This window comes from Ovis canadensis, chromosome 15, assembly GCF_042477335.2.
Source record: "Ovis canadensis isolate MfBH-ARS-UI-01 breed Bighorn chromosome 15, ARS-UI_OviCan_v2, whole genome shotgun sequence".
In the NCBI taxonomy this organism is placed as follows: Eukaryota; Metazoa; Chordata; class Mammalia; order Artiodactyla; family Bovidae; genus Ovis; species Ovis canadensis.
The window spans coordinates 41,606,355-41,626,102 of NC_091259.1; the positions used below are offsets into that span (position 1 = coordinate 41,606,355).

Sequence of the window (19,748 nt, forward strand, 5' to 3'; positions counted from 1 at the left end):
TACTTGAGTCCTCTTTAAATCAGTGTGCCGCACAGAGTGCCAGAGAGCTTGCTCTAAGACGCAAAGATGCCCTTTTCACTCTGAAAATCCTTCAAGAACACCATGACATTATAAGAATTCTCAGCTCCCTGGTATGGTAGACAAGACCTTTCATTTTCTGGTCCTGCAACCCCACAAGCTGAAACTTGCACTCTACTTGGATCAGCCGCTTAGAAGTTCCAGAATGGGCCCGCCTGTGTCTTTGCTCTTGTGATTTCCTGAGGGCAGTGCCTTCTATAAACATGCAAATCAACTGTGCCTTCTTACCAGAAGCACACCTCGACCTCTCCCCAAGGACTCTCAGCCAGCGGCTCCTCCTCTGCTCTCCTTTAGAACATCCTGCTTATCTCAGTCTTGATATGTATCTCTTCAAGTAGCTCCTTCATGAGAGAGTGTGTGTGTATATTGGAAATCCAATATTTATTAAATTTAACTAAATCGATTTTTATAAAATATTGATTTATTTATGTGGCTGCTTCAGGTTCTTAGTTTCAGCATGCAGAATTTCTTTAGTTGTGGCACTGGGGATCTTTAGTTGCAGCATGTGGGATTTAGTTCCCTGACTAGGAATGGAACCCGGGACCCCTGCCTTGGGAGGGCAGAGTCTTAGCCACTGGACCAACAGGGAAGTCCCAACTAAATTGATTTTTAATCTTTCAGAACTTCCAATAGTGCCAAGCTTTTTGCAGCACCAGGGTCTTTGCCTAATTAATCTGCTGGAATAATTTTTCTCCCCATGTTTTCCTTATTTCCAATACAGCAGCACTGATTGACTAATTTCTAATTATTTATGAAGATAACACAGCTAGTGGTTAATAGTTTAGCTACCAATATCAGAGTGCCCAATTTCAAAAATGGGTGGCTTTAAGGAATTTTCTCACTTTGTGTGTGTACATGCCTCAGTTCCTTATCTGTAAAATGGTACCGATAATCCTGGTTATGAGCAGTAAGTTAAATAAGACAATATGTGCTAAACAGATTTGTGCCTGGCCTGTAGCTGGTATTTATTGTTCTGTACTTAAATAATAAACAAAAATTATTAAATGTTATTTTATTTAAGCTCCTAGAAGGCAGAGATTCTAATTTTTTCTTTACTGCTATACCCCAGCGCCTACCATGGCATACAGTAAGTGCAAAATAAATTCATGCCATCTGGACTTCCTTGGCAGTTCAGTGGTTAAGATTTCAGGCTCTCAGTGCAGGAAGCATGGGTTCAACCCTTGGTGGAGGAACTAAGATCCCTCATGCCATGGCTTGGGAAAAAAAAAATCATGCCTTCTGAATGAGTGAATAAATGGCAATTCTTTCCTTAGAACATTCACTGAAGATAAGTAGGGAACTGTGCCTGCTTATTAGGGTGAGGACAGAAGCTGTATCAGTGGCCTTCTTTATGTTATTTAGTTTTTGGCTGCACCCCATAGCACCTTAGTTCCTGGACCAAGGATTGAACCCCAAGCCCCTGCATTGGAAGGGGGAGTCTTAACCATTGGACCACCAGGCAAGTCCTTCAGTAGCCCTTTTAAATCAATCCTTATATTCACCTGGCTATAAAAGCAAGTAACTTTTTTTTCCTTTAGTTTAAATGAAACCACTTGGGTGATAGTTAGATAAATAATGTCATTCTTGGGTTTTTATTAGAGGAACATGGGCACTTATTTACTTGATTCAGAACTGAGAGTATCAGGTCTGGGATTGCTTATGAAACTGTTGGAATAAACATGCTCAGGTTAAGGTGACCTTGCTCTAGAGAGAACAGACTGAGTCTCGGGATGGTGCACTAGGAGAAGAGAATGACAAGCAGTATCAAAATAACAAGGTGATGTAGGCAGCTCTGTAAGCAAGTTCAATTCCAACTGTGATCTTGAATTTTATTTTCAGTGAAAACCTTAGCTTCCCTCTGCATAAACCATCTTATAAAATTAGTAGCATAGACATCAGAGAGGAAAGGACAACTTTATCCTTTTTAGTAGGGGAAGAAGTAAAGTTCTGAAAAAGAAGGAAAGTCTAAAATCAGCTTCCGTAGGATGTAGTTTGTTTTTTTAACCACAAAACTTTCAACAAAGAGTTTTAAAAATAAGTCAATAGGGGGAAGGGTGGAGAGAGGAATAGTTAGGGGGTTTGGGATGGGCATGTACACCCTGTTATATTTAAAACAGATAACCATCAAGGACCTACTGTATAGCACAGGGAACTCTGCTCAATAGTCTGAAACAGCCTAATTGGGAAAAGAATTTGAAAAAGAATAGATACATGTGTATGGATAACTGAATCACTTCATTGTACACTTGAATCTAACACATTATTGTTAATCAACTGTACTCCAATATAATATAAAAGTTTAAAAATCTATAAATAAATAAAACACTTGTGTAAAAAAAAATACAAAATAAAAGCCAGCCTATGATGTTGGGGAAAAAAAAAGGTCAGTGGGTAAAGGCTGTTAATTCAATCTCTGGATTGGGAAGATCCCCTAGAGTAAGAAATGGCAACCCACTTCATGGACAGGATCCTGGTGGGCTTCAGTCCAATGAGGTCACAAAGAGTAGATACAAGTGAGCACGCACAAATATACACAAGGGCTACTGAAGAATAGTTATGCCAGAAAACCTAGGTTGAGCCAAGGTACAGTGGTTGAGTGCAGCCGAGGCAGAAAGGATGGTAACAGTAGGTTACCCAGTTCTCATTCTCTAATGAATGTCATGCCAGGAGGTCATCAGGAGCAGAGTGTGACAGATCTGTTTATACTGCCAGTTCAGTTCAGTTGCTCAGCTGTGTCTGACTTTGCAACCCCATGGACCGCAGCACGCCAGGACTCCCTGTGCATCACCAGCTCCCGGAGTCTACTCAGACTTACGTCCATCGAGTCAGTGATGCCATCCAACCATCTCACCCTCTGTCATCCCCTTCTCCTCCTGCCCTCACTCTTTCCCAGCATCAGAGTTTTTTCAGAAAAGTCCGTTCTTCACATCAGGTGGCCAAAGTTTTGGAGTTTCAGCTTCAGCATCAGTCCTTCCAATGAATACTTAGGACTGATTTCCTTTAGGATGGACCGGTTGGATCTCCTTGCTGTCCAACGGACTCTCAAGAGTCTTCCAGCTGTGGCTCTGGCCCACTAGACTAGGCGATCAAGATACTGCATCCTTGTCCCTCTCATAGGAAAGATGCCACTAGTGTAGATTCTCTTCTTGGGCAAATGATAGTCTTATAGTTCTTGCTCGCCCCCAAACAGAATTAGGGTTAGGGTTAGGTTTATACTGCCAGAAGCTTATGAAAACCAATGGGCCACCCTGGTGACCCTTCCAAACCTCAGCACTGCAGACCCAGGGCCAGCTCCTTTATTTTCCAGCTGTAGAATCAGTATCAGTTCTTTTGCTTATCCAACTATATGTTTTAACCGTTTCCATTCATCTCCTCTTTATTTCTCTGTATTCTATGTTGTTTATCACTTTGCACAATCGTAGAGTTCAGAAGTCATGCCTGTGCAAAGTTTAAGCACCAGCAGGTGGTGATGGTTTCAGAGGAGGAAGAGGAGCAGACTTCTCAGGACAGGTATGGTTCTGGCCCACTAGACTAGGCGATCAAGCTACTGGATCCTTGTCCCCCTCATAGAAAAGACGCTACTAATGTAGATTCCCTCCTTGGAAAAATGATAGATTCTTGTAGTTCTTGCTCGCCCCCAGGCAGAATCTTTTATCCTCACAACCCAGTATCCTTTCTTGTTATAGTATTGTATCTAGAGTCTTCCAACTCTAAACCAGATGAGAAAGCAATTCTAGAACTTTCTTACACAATGAGAAAGATGCAGGACTAAGACAAGGTGGAGGAGGACAGGGGAAAAGGGAGCGAGACTCCAGTCAGACACACACTCACCACTTTTTGGTTCCCTTCACGATCGGTGAGCAGCCATTCGATATCCAGGGTGTCTTTTTCTGGGAGCCCCAGCTGATGGTGACAGGGCAGAGTGACCTTCTCCTCTGCCACTTTCTTGATCTCAGTGTGAGTCCCCAAGGTTCCAACGTAGTAGGAAACTGGAAGAGGAAAACCTCCAATGAGTCGTGCAGAAATTGGATGACGGGGTGCAGGAAACAAATACTACAGCTAATAATTACTGGATGTCTCTGTGGGCAAGAGGCACGTCACGGTGTTGGAGGAACCCTGGTCCAGAAGTACTGGAAGACCCTGGTCTCACACTGGCTCCTCCATTAACTGAATTCATCATATCTTCCATACCGCCGCAAATTACACTCCTGGTAATGCCCACCTTCCCAACCCTCCAGGGTTTTTAGAAACAATGAAATCACTCAAGTTAAAAACAACTTTGTTTTTTGATCTTTCTCTCCCCTACTAACAAAGGCTTCTGAAAGGACGGAAACTAACAAGGAGGACAGGGTTAGCCTCCTTCCAGCACAGGCTCCAGATTTGGTTCACGCCTCAGAGCCTTGAAGTCTGGCTGCCCTCATAGAACTCTCAGCAAGTGCAGCCGTGCCTCCAGGAACAAGCGGGCTCTTGAGGCAGCCCCTGCTCCCTCAAGGGACACACAGTCTCCTCCTCCCCCAGCTTCCATCTTCATTCTGCATAGTTTCATATCATATGAAACTACCCAAAGCAAAATTCCAAGCTACCACATTTGGATCCTGCCCCTTCATCTGTCCAATATTCCTTTGGCCAATAGGAATTCAGTTCTACTTTCTTTAACTTTCATCTTTTTCCAGAAATGGTACTGTGTCAGCAAAAAATTTTTTTGTTGTTTTTTTTTTTGGCTTGTGGGAGCTCAGTTCCCTGACCAGGAATGGAACCAAGGCCCCCAGCAGTGGAAGTGTGGGGTCCAAACTGCTAGATCACCAGGAATCCCACCAACTTTCCCAGTATCACACAGCTAGGAAGTGTCAGCGCAAGGCTCTATCCAGATCTGTCTCCCTGCGAAGCTCACCCTAACAGCCATGCTAAACTACTCATACCCTTGGTTTCATGTGGCTTCCTGAGTGTCTGGTTCTTCCAGTTGCCTCTAAGCACCTTGAGATTAAGTTCTATTACCACTGCATGCCCAGAGCACTCAGTCAGGGTCTCACATGCTGCAGGTGCTCAATAAATACGTATTGGATGGATTTGAATCTAACCCATGCACTGATTTTATTAATGAGCAAACTGAGGTCTGGGGATAAAGGAGTTGGCCCAAGGTCCTACAACTCATTTAGTGGCAGAACTAACCCATGTAAAACCTATCCTCCTTCAGTTCCCATAAAGCAGAGCCGGTTTGCCCTGTACTAAGCTAAGCTTCTATGGAGGAGCTCTGGCTTCCATCTCGGATCACTTTCCACTGGACAGGACAGTGTTCAGATGAAGCACCCCTGGCAAAGCTAGAGAACCCAGCACCAATTTGGTGCATACAGTAGGCACTCAATATATATTGAATAATTAAATGCAAAGAATCAGCTAGGAAAGTTGCCGATTTGAGCCACTAGAGGGAATCAGAGGCTCAGATTTGGTTGATGTCCTCAAAGGAAAGGAACACAGTGGGTGGTGTGCTTTGCCAGGGCACCAAGTTCTATTTATACCACACCCAGAATTAACACAGCAGTGCAGGGCCAGGTCGCTCCATGAATCACAAATGGTTTTACCAAGGCAAGGAGCCTCAGGATCAGGGTGTATTCACCTCTAGTCTTCCCTGAACCTCAGGTCCCTAGAATCCCTGCAGAGTTCTCAGGTACTTCTGTGCTTTTTAACTCAAACTCCTGAAGTCTACATGCAAAGTGCCTGGGCTCTCCTTACAACCTCCAGGCTTGGCAATGCTCATGGGGGCTGCTGAATATGTGTCTGCTGCTTGGCAGGTGAGCAAGAAGGGGCAGTTTAACCCCCAGGGGCCAGCCTTGGGTTCCCTGGGCACTGAAGGGTTCACTTTCTTTCTTTTTTTTTTCGAAGGGTTCACTTTCATTGAGAAAGACCTTGCTGCTACTGCTGCTTAATCATTCAGTCATGTCCAACTCTTTGCAGCTCATGGACCATAGCCCATCAGGCTCCTCTGTCCATGGGATTTCCCAGGCAAGAATACTGGAGTGGGTTGCCATTTCCTTCTCCAGGGGATCTTCCTAACCTAGGGATCAAACATGAGTCTCCTGCTTGGCAGGCAGGTTCTTTACCACTGAGTCACCTGGGAAGCTGGAGAAAGACTTGTTGTTCAGTGGCTAAGTCGTGTCTGACTCTTTGTGACCCCATGGATTGCAGCACGCCAGGCTTCTCTGTTCTTCCCCATCTCCCAGAGTTTGCTCAAACTCATGTCCATTGGGTCAGTGATGCCATCCAACCATCTCATCCTCTGTTGTCCCCCTCTCCTCCTGCCCTCAATCTTTCCCAGCATCAGGGTCTTTTCCAATGAATTGGCTCTTTGCATCAAGTGGCCAAAGTATTGGAGCTTCAGTTTCAGCATCAGTCTTTCCAATGAGTATTCAGGGTTGATTTCTTTTAGGATTGACTGGTTTGACCTCCTTGCAGTTGAAGGGACTCTCAAGAGTCTTCTCCAGCACCACAATTCAAAAGCATTAATCAGTTCTTTGGGGCTCAGCCTTCTTTATGGTTCAACTCTCACATCTGTACATGACTGTTGGAAAAACCATAGCTTTGACTATATAGACCTTTGTCAGTAAAGCGATGTCTTTGCTTTTTAATATGCTGTCTACATTTGTCATAAAATATTCATAGTTGAAATCTTTCTAAAAATGTTATGTCCAAAGAACTGGCCTTGTTTTGGTGGTCAAATAGACGCCTTGGATGATCCTTTCATGGAGGCTCACTTAGTCCAAATAAGTGAGACCTATAATTTTCTTGCACTGACTTTCCCTCACATATTGAGGCCCAATTTTTGGATCAGATTGTCAGTTCGAGCAGATGTGGCAGGATCAAGAATCCTGGCTGAGTTTTTTAAGATGGCTCCCTCCCTTTAGGCCACTGGTAACCTAGCTTGCTTTTTTGGATGCAAAAAGACAAATGGCCCAGGGTAACTTTTTCAAAAAATATATTTATTTCTACTTATATATTTATGTATTTTAATGGGCTTCCCAGGTGGTGCAGTGGTAAATAATCCACCTGCCAACGCAGGAGATGCAAGAGACATGGGTTAAGAACCCCGCATTGGGAACATCCCTTGGAGTAGGAAATGCCAACTCACTCCAGTACTCTTGCCTGGAGCATCCCATGGACAGAGAAGCCTGGTGGGCTACAGTACAAGCAGTCACAAAGAGTTGGACATGACTGAGCACAGCACACAACTTATTTGGCTGTGCTGGGTCTTAGTTGTGGCCTTTGAACTCTTAGTTGTGGCACGTGGGATCTGGTTTCCTGACCAGGGATCAAACCAAGGTGCCCTGCACTGGAAGGGCAGAGTCTTAGCCACTATTCCACCAAATAAGTCCACCCAGGGTAACTTTTAATAGAAACTAGGATCTGCATATAAAATATCTTATTTCTCTCTTATTTCCCTAGCAGAGAACTTTCTCCTTCTCAAATATTTACTGAATGCCTATGAGGCACAAGTTGCCCAGGGTCTGCATGCTATTCCCTCCAAAGAATGGATCCTCTAGCGCTGCCATCATTAACTCTGACACCCCACGTTCCCCCAGGGCCCCTAGGAGAGGCCATAGTGCTTTCTGGGTCCTGTTTTAGAACTGAATTGTTGGTTACCAGGCTGCGTAGACATACTGTTTACGAGTAACACAGAGAGCCGTAGCAGTTGCTGTCTGAAGTCACGCGCAGGAGCTGAGCCATTGCCACTATTTAATGTACAGTGGGGCACCCGTGAAGGGCGATGGAGGGGTGCAAGCGTCCGCCTTCCACTCAGTGGTTACGCTCTTTTCAATGGACCTGTTCAATTTCCGAAGTGGGAGGAAAGTTTCCTTGTGTTTTGCTTTACAGGGAATATTCACGAAGGCCTCAGGACAACCAAAATCACCAAATGTCATTCAGAAAAATACAAAGGATTTTGGAAATTTAATCTTTTAAAGTAACTTATTTTTGGCTCTGCTGGGTCTTCACTGCTTCGCTCAGGCTCTCTCTAGTTGTGGAGAGAAATGGCGGCTGCTCTCTAGTGGTGCGTGGGCTTCTCTTGTTTCAGAGCACGGACTCAGCCTCTGTGTGGACTTCAGTAGTTGTGGCTCATGGGCTTAGCTCATTCTTGGTATCTGGACTCTTCCCTTCATTGGCAGGCGGATTCTTATCCACTGTGCCACCAGGGAAGCCCAGCTTTGGGGAATTTTAAACTCTTATAGATCAAGAAATCAAGGCTTGGAGAAAAGTGACTCACCCAAAGGCCTTCAATTTCTAGACTAATATATATGTAAAACTCTGTAGGTGTAGGGGTGTGTGTATGTGTGCGCACGCAGGAATGTATTTTCCAGACTGTTTCTGGAACACTGTATGCAGTTCAAGATTTAATAGAAAGACCATGAGTTTGGAGTCAGATGGATGTGGTGTGGACTTCATTTGCTCTAAGACCAATTAACTCCCTGACTTCTCTGAGTCTTTTCTCTGAATGAGTATAAAAACATCAATCATGAAAGACGATTGTAAGGATTATTAAGATGTTTATCAAGTGTCTGACACTGGCACAGGATATACAGTACATACTCAACAAATGGTCATTATTAATAGTTGTACTAAAAGGAAAACGAGGAAAACATGCCAAGGAGGTGAAGCAGAATTGTGAGGAGTTTGAAAGTCATTTTGCTAGATAACTTAATGTTTGGCCATATTTGTTCACTCTCTCTCCATATATACTACTACTACTAAGTCACTTCAGTCGTGTCCGACTCTGTGCGATATGTATGTATGGATATATACAGATGGGATTCCTGGGTGGAGCTAGGGGTAAGGAACCCGGCTGCCAATGCAGGGGATGCTGGAGACGAGGGTTTGATCCCTGGGTTGGGAAGATCCCCCGGAGAAGGAAATGGCAACCCACTCTAGTATTCTTGCCTGGAGAATCCCATGGACAGAGGAGCCTGGTGGGCTACAGTCCATAGGATCTCAAAGAGTAGGACACGACTGAAGCGACTTAGCATGCACGGACACTAGTTTGTTTGTTTGTTTGTTTGTTTGGTGGAGGGGGGAGGGGTGCTTCCCTGGTGGCTCAGATGGTGAAGAATCTGCCTGCAATGCAGGAGACTCGGATTCGATATATATATATATACAGATATATTTTGTCACAGATTTTTGCTGCTATATTTCAGCATCATGATCACACCCAGGAAAAGTAACCACATTGCATGATTACTGGAAAATCAATCATTTCTGACAAGAGTGGTTAAGGAAGACTCTGAGGAGTAAGTGGGCCTAAGCTAGTTCTGGAGACAGACAGGTTTTTCCTGCAGACCGAGGGAAGGCAGAGAGCGCCCCGGTGGGGGAGCAGCTGCAGTGGAGGCAGAGGCAGCCCCTCCCCCACCCCATCAGCCCCTCAGGCGCCCTGGCTGTAAACCAGGGGACTTTTCTATTTTGCCTTCCCATACTAGCCTGACCCCAGAATCTCTCCAGCCAACGGCCTTTATGAGGTCTTTGGAAAAGGAAAACCAAATTCACTCTGAGCTGCTAAATGATTCATTTCGCTGTCTCCTCAGAGACTAACGTATATTTGATATTTAGAAAAAGACTGGAGCTGAAGGAACACAGCTGTGGTTATCAGTGGAACTTCAGGCATCTGGGAATCAGCGTGGTGCCTTGTTATCTTTTCCCCCAAGGAGGTGAATATTTGTTCCTGAAATCCTAAAATGAATGGTGTGGGTGCAAGGACCAAGGTGGAAGCCTTGGCTTCAGTGGTGGTGGCGGCGGTGGGTCGGGGGAGGCAGGGGGTGTGTAGAGCTTCCTCCTGATTTCCAGTCTGAGGGTTGGTTTTAGAGGAGGTGAAGGAAGGGAAAAGCAGGGAGAAAGATGGAATAAAGGAGGAGGAGGGGGCGGGGGAGTGTGGAAGAGAGGAGGAGGGGAGGACGGGGAGGGGAGAGGGAAGGGAGGGAGCCAGATCAGACAAAGAGGAGAAGAGAGGGGGGAAAGGAAAGGGAGAGACGCTGATAGAAGATAGTTGAAGTTTCCAGACTAAACACAGGCTGATTAAAAACTATCAACTCACCTCCCTTCCCCTCTGTGAAAAAACTGTCTCAATATGTGCTTCATGTGTATTTATCCACAGTAAAAAATCGTAAGGCGCTCTTCACCTATCAGGTAGAAAAGAGATACAAAAGTTTCTCCTCCCTCCTCAAACCATTTGAAAGCTAATGATTAATAATACTTTACATTTATTTAGCAATTAACACTTAACTCAGCCTATTCAACTGCATTTTTTCATGTGAGCCCTAGGAGCACCTGAGAGCTCATGTTATCCCCTCTGTTTCAGAGAAGAGAAATTGGAGGACCACACAGCTGAGGCCACATGGCTGATGGGTAGCTCTTCAGGGACATGGGCCCACCTCCAGTGTTTTCTAATCTCTTTTCTGAATCAAAGCTTCTCCCTTGAATTTGACTGGTTGGAAACACAGAGATCATGTTTTTAAATATGGATGGCCCAGAGCTAGGTAGCAGAACTAATCTGAGTAGACACATTAAGATATACAATTATCTGGGATTTCCCTGGTGGTCCAGTGGCTAAGACTCTGTGCTCACAATGCAGGGGACCAGAGTTCAAAATCTGGGTAGGGAACTAGGTCCCACATGCCACACCTAGGAGCTCACATGCCACAGCCAAACATCCTGCAAATTAAGATAGAAGATTGTGCTGCAACCAAGACCTGGCACAGCCAAATAAATAAATATATTTTTTAAAGATATAGCTATCTTGCTAGCTGAGATTCTGAGGCAAAAACAAGATGAAATTTAATAGCAACAATTGTTAAAAGTTATAGCCAGGCAGAAGTACAGGGTTGGGAAAGACCTGGAGGACCTGGGGGGTTACAAGATTTATACCGACCAGTAGTATGATATAATTGCTGAAAAATCCCAATGAGCTTGGGCTGCATTAAAAGAGGTTTAATGTCCTAAGGCATAACTGCTTCATTGTTTTCTATCCTAGACAAAGGAGCACATCCAGACATCTGTGTTCAGTTCTAGAAGCTGCACATGGGAGGGATGCTGACAACAAAGCTGGCATCCAGGGTTGTAACTGGGAGATGATGGGATCTAAAAAACTTGTCATATGAGGAATAGTTGACAATTATCGATGAAAAGTTGGCAGGATGGAACTTATTGGGTGTTGTTCCAGAGAGCAGAATTAGGTCCAGATGGTGTAATGGATTCAACCATAAAAGGATAAACTGGGAGATCTCCAACACCTCTTTCCAGTTCTGAAATGATATGATTCTCTGACAAAGGATTTATTCCATTTGGTTATATATATATATATCTTTTGTTGTTGTTGTTTGTTTTTTAAATTGAAGTATAGTTGGCTTCCCAAGTGGCTCAATGGTGAAGAATCTGCCTGCCAAGCAGGAGGGTTTGATCCCTGGGTTGGGAAGATCCCCTGGAGAAGAAAATGGCAACCCACTCCAGTATTCTTGCCTGTGAAATCCCACGGACAGAGAAGCCTGGCAGGCTTCCCCATGGAGTCACAAAGAGTCAGACACAATTGAGTGACTAAACCACCACCACCACCAGAGTTGAATTACTATGTTGTGTTCATCACTGCTATACAGCAAAATGACTCAGCTGGCTCAGATGGTAAAGCGTCTGTCTACAATGCAGGAGACCTGGGTTCGATCCCTGGGTCGGGAAGATTCCCTGGAGAAGGAAATGGCAACTCACTCCAGTACTCTTGCCTAGAAAATCTCATGGACAGAGAAGCCTGGTGCAGGCTACTGCCCATGGGGTCGCAAAGAGTCGACTAAGTGACTTCACTTTCACTTTTCACTTTCTTTCATACACATATACATTTTTTTCATATTTTTACCATTATGGTTTATCACAGGATATTGAATATAGTTCCCTGTGCTATAGAGTAGGACCATATTGTTTATCCATACTTTGGCTTAATATGCTGATAGACATTCTAACAGTTAATTCCTGCCTGATCGGAGAACAAGCTGTTATCATTTAATGAATTTTCCATTCCTGGAGTCACTTGAGTGGGGGTGTATCAGGAGCTATGAAAGGAATTCTTCTATGTGGATGTTAAACCCAATATTTCATGTTTTTCCTAACATTCTATGAATATTTATCCAGCACTTGGTATAGTCAAGACATGGTCCTAATATACAAAGTGTAAGATACAGAGGTATACTATTCGCTGTCAGTATATTTTGTCATCATCAATCAGCTCTTACACAATTTATACAAATAATCTAATTTTGTTCCATTGTATATTATTTTTAAAGATCATCATTGAAGGGCTAATTGATAGAACTAAAAAGAACTGGCCCCATGCAACTAGTTGTGGACATTTTAATCCACAAGGGGGCAGAATTTACTTAGGATTAGCTATGCCTCATTAGTAAAATGGATTATTAACATTGATAAAGAATTATAGATTACCTTGGATTTAAGTACTTTGCTGCCATTTGTGGTTATATGCTAAATTTCAAACTGTATGCATTTAGTTTCCAGGGCTCATGGGGAAAAAAATCCATTAAAGAAATAGAAACACTTTTTAAAATAACTTAAGGTCACTGGTTTAACTTTTGTCAGCTGCAATGGATGTTTATTTTGTCTGAGACCAAAAAATCTTATTTTCATTGCAGAATTTGTTATGAAACGAATTGATTACTCAGGTGTTGTAAAGTGTCATCTGCAGAGAGTCGATAAAGAAAGGTAGGGACTTCCTTGGTGGTCCAGTGGTTAAGACTCCGAGCTTCCAGAGCAGGATGCCCAGGTTCTATCCCTGATCAGGGAACTAGATCCCACATGCTGCAACTGAGTGTTCACATGCTGTAACTAAAGATCCTGCCTGCTGCAATAAAGATCAAAGATTCCAAGTGCTGCAACTAAGACCTGGTACAGCTAAATAAATAAATAGATGGCATCACCGACTCAATGCACATGAGTTTGCACAAACTCAGGGAGATAGTGGATGACAGGGAAGCCTGGCGTGCTGCAGTCCATGGGGTTACAAAGAGCTGAACGTGATTGAGTGACTGAAAAACAACAAAAAAAGAAAGGCAAAGAGTGAAGGAATAAATATTCATTCAAGGTATTTTAGAGGGGAGGAATTAGCAGAAGACCCCTTAGGGTCCTTTTAATCTTGATGTTTAGCTTTTGTTCTAGGCCAGTAATTTACTGAATTACAAAACCCTGGAATGGGCTAGTTCTGTGCAATGTAGAATCTCAAACTTGAGAAGGCCCAGAAGGTCATTTTGGTTATTATCTTACCTGCAGGTAAATTTCATATTTAAAACTAATCTGCTAAAACATATCAACTTGTTCATAGTCTCTTATTATCACTAAATCTGAAACCACAGCAAAACTGCTGCACAATCTTGACAGGTTTGTTAGTGTGTGTGTGTGTATGCCTAGCTGTGTCTGACTCTTTGCGACCCCATGGAGTGTAGCTCACCAGGCAAGAATCCTGCAGTGGGTTGCCATTTCCTTCTCCAGGGCATTTTCCCAACCCAGGGATTGAACCTTTGTCTCCTGCATTGGCAGGTGGATTCTTTATTACTAGCGCCACCTGGGAAGCCCACTATAGTTTTAAAATATATTGAGTGACAAATTTGTACTATAATTTTGTTGGTTTCTTGGCTCTTCTGTCTGTCCCTAGAGAGGGTGATGGAGGGTGAAACAGATCAAGTTCAGGACGGTCATCTTCTCTTTGTCATTAGCTTTGATGGGAAGGTGGAGGATGAAGGATAAAGTCAAAGGCTGAACTGAGGCTTTAACTTATCAGTGGATTTTAATTATCAACATAATCTCAAGTCTCCATTGCCATGAACCCCTAAAAATTGATTGCTGCTCTCTCAATAGCCAGTCTGTATCTATTTTTAATTTCCTCTCTCTGGTTGAATCTCTGCTGAAGGTGATAAAAGATTTAGGTTTAGAAAGTGACTTAGCTTTTCAAATGAGATAGAAGCTATAAATAGGCATGTCAATGAAATAGGTTAGTTCTTGGAGTGTCAGCATCAAAGGCATACATTCTCATCTGATCTGCATATAGACATGGGCAGGATTTAGGGGTCTCTAGACAGGTTCGTGTATTTGTATGTTCCTGCATATGTGAACACAAATAAACGCATGGAACGTGTACAAGCAAGCATACTACCGAGAACAGAATTCTGAGGAATAACTGGTGTCTGTTCAAGTCCAGAGTGATCCCTTTAGACTGGGTTTGTAGCCTTGCCCTGACCTGGATAAACGATTACTCCCAGATAGCCAACCCCCAGCTATAGGACAGTGGTAGAGCTCACATGCCGTTTATGTGATATTAGTGACCAGTATGTGAGACCTCACCAGGACTGAGGGACCACAGTGATGGTCTGATCTGCCAAACACTGAGGTCAGTTTGGCAACTCATTTCCTAAGCAGTCAGACTGCTGTTCCCAGTCTTTGGAATGTCATTACCTATCAATCAGAGCTGCTCAAAGTCCAACCAATTCTTCAGGCCCAAGTTAAATATTCAATATTTCCTTTTTTTTTTTTTAATGTTCTTGGTTTTGGCCATGCCCCATGCAGGATCTTAGTTACCTGACCAGGAATTGAACCTGTATCTGTGCCCCCCTGCATTGGGAATGCAGAGTCTCAACCACTAGACCACTATATGAAGCCATCCCTGATCACCTTGGTGATCTTCCTCTTTTAAATTCCTAGAGCACAATCTGACCCTCACCTTCATATTGATCACACATTGCCTTGAGATAGATTTGTTGGGTGCTTATATTGTTTCTCTATTATTGGGGTGTCTTCATAGACAAAAAGAGAATGTCATTCATTTTTGTAGCCTGACACCACTTAGGGTGAGAACCGGAGGGCAGCTCTTATTCGTCAAACAACTAAACACTCCTGGTTACCACCGTCCTCTTAAAAAATATTCACAATCTAAAAGTTGAGGGCATGCATGCATGCTCAGAGCCACCTGAGAAGCCCTTAAAAGTTGAGTTATGTTTTAATCTGTGGGGATTTTTAGGACTTCAAGCCCTGAAGACAGCATCACAAGTAACCCTGAGAGAATTGCTCTGAGAAGGCAAGGGGAGGAGCCAGGTTATACAAAAGTTTTCCACCAAAGGGCAGGTAGTCTGAACATCAAAAGATTATTGTTAATTAAAGGAAGCCAGTATCCCAAGTTAAGGAATTTGGTGCTTTTCTGTGTATAGGAAGATGCAAGAGTCTGGGCGCACTGAAATCATTCCTTTCATATGCATCTCAGCTTTCCTAGGCCAATATCTCCTGTTTTCCACATCCTGAGCTCCCTTGGGGCTCACCCTGGGGCGAGGCTATAGCTTACTGGCTTACTGGCTCTGTCGTCCCCTTCTCCTCCTGCCCCCAATCCCTCCCAGCATCAGAGTCTTTTCCAATCAGTCAACTCTTCACATGAGGTGGCTAAAGTACTGGAGTTTCAGCTTTAGCATCATTCCTTCCAAAGAAATCCCAGGGTTGATAGACATTTCTCCAAAGAAGACATATGGATGGCTAACAAACACATGAAAAGATGCTCAACATCACTCATTATTAGAGAAATGCAAATCAAAACCACAATGAGGTACCACTTCACACCAGTCAGAATGGCTGCGATCCAAAAATCTGCAAGCAATAAATGCTGGAGAGGGTGTGGAGAAAAGGGAACCCTCCTACACTGTTGGTGGGAATGCAAACTAGTACAGCCACTATGGAGAACAGTGTGGAGATTCCTTAAAAAATTGCAAATAGAACTCCCTTATGACCCAGCAATCCCACTTCTGGGCATAGACACCGAGGAAACCAGAATTGAAAGAGACACATGTACCCCAATGTTCATCGCAGCACTGTTTATAATAGCCAGGACATGGAAACAACCTAGATGTCCATCAGCAGATGAATGGATAAGAAAGCTGTGGTACATATACACAATGGAGTATTACTCAGCCGTTAAAAAGAATTCATTTGAATCAGTTCTGATGAGATGGATGAAACTGGAGCCGATTATACAGAGTGAAGTAAGCCAGAAAGAAAAACACCAATACAGTATACTAACACATATATATGGAATTTAGGAAGATGGCAATGACGACCCTGTATGCAAGACAGGGAAAGAGACACAGATGTGTATAACGGACTTTTGGACTCAGAGGGAGAGGGAGAGGGTGGGATGATTTGGGAGAATGACATTCTAACATGTATACTATCATGTAAGAATTGAATCGCCAGTCTATGTCTGACGCAGGATACAGCATGCTTGGGGCTGGTGCATGGGGATGACCCAGAGAGATGTTATGGGGAGGGAGGTGGGAGAGGGGTTCATGTTTGGGAACGCATGTAAGAATTAAAGATTTTAAAATTAAAAAAAGAAAAAACTAAAAAAAAAAAAAAAAGAAGAAATCCCAGGGCTGATCTCCTTCAGAATGGACTGGTTGGATCTCCTTGCAGTCCAAGGGACTCTCAAGAGTCTTCTCCAACACCACAGTTCAAAGCATCCATTCTTCGGTGCTCAGCCTTCTTCACAGTCCAACTCTCACATCCATACATGACCACAGGAAAAACCATAGCCTTGACTAGACGGAATTTAGTCGGCAAAGTAATGTCTCTGCTTTTGAATATGCTATCTAGGTTGGTCATAACTTTTCTTCCAAGGAGTAAGCGTCTTTTGATTTCATGGCTGCAGTCACCATCTGTAGTGGTTTGGGAGCTCAAAAAAATAAAGTCTGATACTGTTTCCACTGTTTCCCCATCTATTTCCCATGAAGTGATGGGACCAGATGCCATGATCTTTGTTTTCTGAATGTTGAGCTTTAAGCCAAGTTTTTCGCTCTCTACTTTCACTTTCATCAAGAGGCTTTTTAGTTCCTCTTCACTTTCTGCCATAAGGGTGGTGTCATCTGCATATCTGAGGTTATTGATATTTCTCCCGGCAATCTTGATTCCAGCTTGTGTTTCTTCCAGTCCAGCGTTTCTCATGATGTACTCTGCATATGAGTTAAATAAGCAGGGTGACAATATACAGCCTTGACGTACTCCTTTTCCTATTTGAAACCCGTCTGTTGTTCCATGTCCAGTTCTAACTGTTGCTTCCTGACCTGCATACAGATTTCTCAAGAGGCAGGTTAGGTAGTCTGGTATTCTCATCTCTTTCAGAATTTTCCACAGTTTATTGTGATCCCCACAGTCAGAGGCTTTTGCCATAGTCAAGAAAGCAGAAATAGATGTTTTTCTGGAACTCTCTTGCTTTTTCCATGATCCAGCAGATATTCGCAATTTGATCTCTGTTTCATCTGCCTTTTCTAAAACCAGATTGAACATCAGGAAGTTCATGGTTCACATATTGCTGAAGCCTGGCTTGGAGAATGTTGAGCATTACTTTACTAGCATGTGAGATGAGTGCAATTGTGCGGTAGTTTGAGCATTCTTTGGCATTGCCTTTCTTTGGGATTGGAATGAAAACTGACCTTTTCCAGTCCTGTGGCCACTGCTGAGTTTTCCAAATTTGCTGGCATATTGAGTGCAGCACTTTCACAGCATCATCTTCCAGGATTTGAAATAGCTCAACTGGAATGCCATCACCTCCACTAGCTTTGTTCGTAGTGATGCTTTCTAAGGCCCACTTGACTTCACTTTCTAGGATTCTGGCTCTAGATGAGTGATCACATCGTGATTATCTGGGTTGTGAAGATCTTTTTTGTACAGTTCTTCTGTGTATTCTTGCCACCTCTTCTTAATATCTTCTGCTTCTGTTAGGTCCATAACATTTCTGTCCTTTATTGAGCCCATCTTTGCATGAAATTTTCCCTTGGTATCTCTAATTTTCTTGAGATCTCTAGTCTTTCCCATTCTGTTCTTTTCCTCTATTTCTTTGCATTGATCGCTGAAGAAGGCAATCTACTGGCTGTTAGACTGCAGATATTATTCTCCTTCCTGAGTACCCTTAGGGCTTACCAGCTCACACTGGAGGACGGGAATCCCTGATGACTGTGACATCCTTGTTTATTGATATGGCAGGAAATATTTCATTTCTCACCTGCCTCTGTGTGCCAACTATTCTGTCAATGTTGTTAGTTTGTGACACCCAGAATCTGAAGCATCCTGGATAAGGTATAGTTTAAGGAAATGCTATAGATATCAGTTGGAGAAGGAAATGGCAACACACTCTAGTATTCTTGCCTGGGAAATCCCATGGACAGAGAAGCCTGGAGGGCTACAGTCCACGCGGTCGCAAAGAGTCAGACACGATTGAGCGAATAAGCACAAGAATACTATCAATGCTCAGAGTGGTGCCAGACCCTGCTGTAAATGCTTTTGTATTTGCTTGAAGAGAGACAGCATGGCATAATGAAAAGTGCATACGTTTGGTCTGAATCAGTCAGTCAGTCAGTCAGTTCAGTCACTCAGTAATAACCAACTCTTTGCAACCCCATGGACTGCAGCACATCAGGCCTCCCTGCCCATCACCAACTCCTGGAGTTTACTCAAATTCATGTCCATTGAGTCGGTGATGCCATCCAACCATCTCATCCTCTGTCATCCCCTTCTCCTCCTGCCTTCAATCTTTACCAGCATCAGGGTATTTTCCAATGAGTTGGTTCTTTGCATCAGGTGGCCAAAGTATTGAAGTTTCAGCTTCAGCATCAGTCTTTCCAATGAATATTCAGGACTGATTTCCTTTAGGATGGACTGGTTGGATCTCCTTGCTGTCCAAGGGACTCTCAAGAGTCTTCTCCAACACCACAGTTCAAAAGCATCAATTCTTTGGCGCTCAGCTTTCTTCATAGTCCAACTCTCACATCCATACATGACTACTGGAAAAAATCACAGCTTTGATCAGACGGACCTTTGTTGGCAAAGTAATGTCTCTGCTTTTTAGTATGCTGTTTAGGTTTATCATAGCTTTTCTTTCAAGGAGTTAGCGTCTTTTAATTTCATGGCTGCAGTCACCACCTGCAGTGATTTTGGAGCCCCCAAAGATAAAGTCTGTCACTGTTTCCATTGTTTCCCCATCTACTTGCCATGAAGTGATGGGACTGGATGCCATGATCTTAGTTTTCTGAATATTGAATTTTCAGCCAGCTTTTTCACTCTCCTTTTTCCCTTTATCTTTATCCTTTCTTTTCTTTCCCTCTATCCTTTTCTTTCCTTTTATCCTTTTTCTCCTTTTTCCCTTTATGGTAAAGGGGCTCTTTATCTTATAATATACAATAATAAACAATTTGATATTAACAGACCTGTCAAGATCATGTAACTGATTTTGCTGTGGTTTCAGCAGGCTTTGGGGGTGACTCAACTGGTAAAGAACCTGCTTGGTAATGCAGGATTCACAAGAGACAAAGGGTCCAGCCCACTCAAGCATAAGGGAATACTAGGAAGCAGGAATTCTCAGGATAATCTTAGAGGCTGCCAACCACATCCTTTAATAAAATTTTAAGATTTATACATTAGCTTCTTCTGCCTCCCCACTCACAATGATAATCATTATCATAGAATTAAAAATACTTTCACAAGTTTTTTTGCAACCACAGTATCCCTAGGAGTTAGTTATGATATGAATTCTTTATTTTGTTTTATAGAAATGCAATGATAAGCTCAACAGTATGACTTTTATGTTTGCATAGCACTTTTTAGATTTCACAATT

General features: G+C 43.1%; 1 protein-coding gene across 1 annotated transcript in view; it reads right to left on the reverse strand.

The window, feature by feature from the left end:
- The window catches only part of CLMP (CXADR like membrane protein), a 106,761-nt gene that overhangs the window by 20,179 nt on the left and 66,834 nt on the right, over window positions 1-19,748 (reverse strand). The window contains exon 2 of the mRNA XM_069554216.1: window positions 3,910-4,067. Coding sequence (XP_069410317.1) covers window positions 3,910-4,067 — 158 coding nt within the window. The remainder of the gene's footprint in view (window positions 1-3,909; window positions 4,068-19,748) is intronic.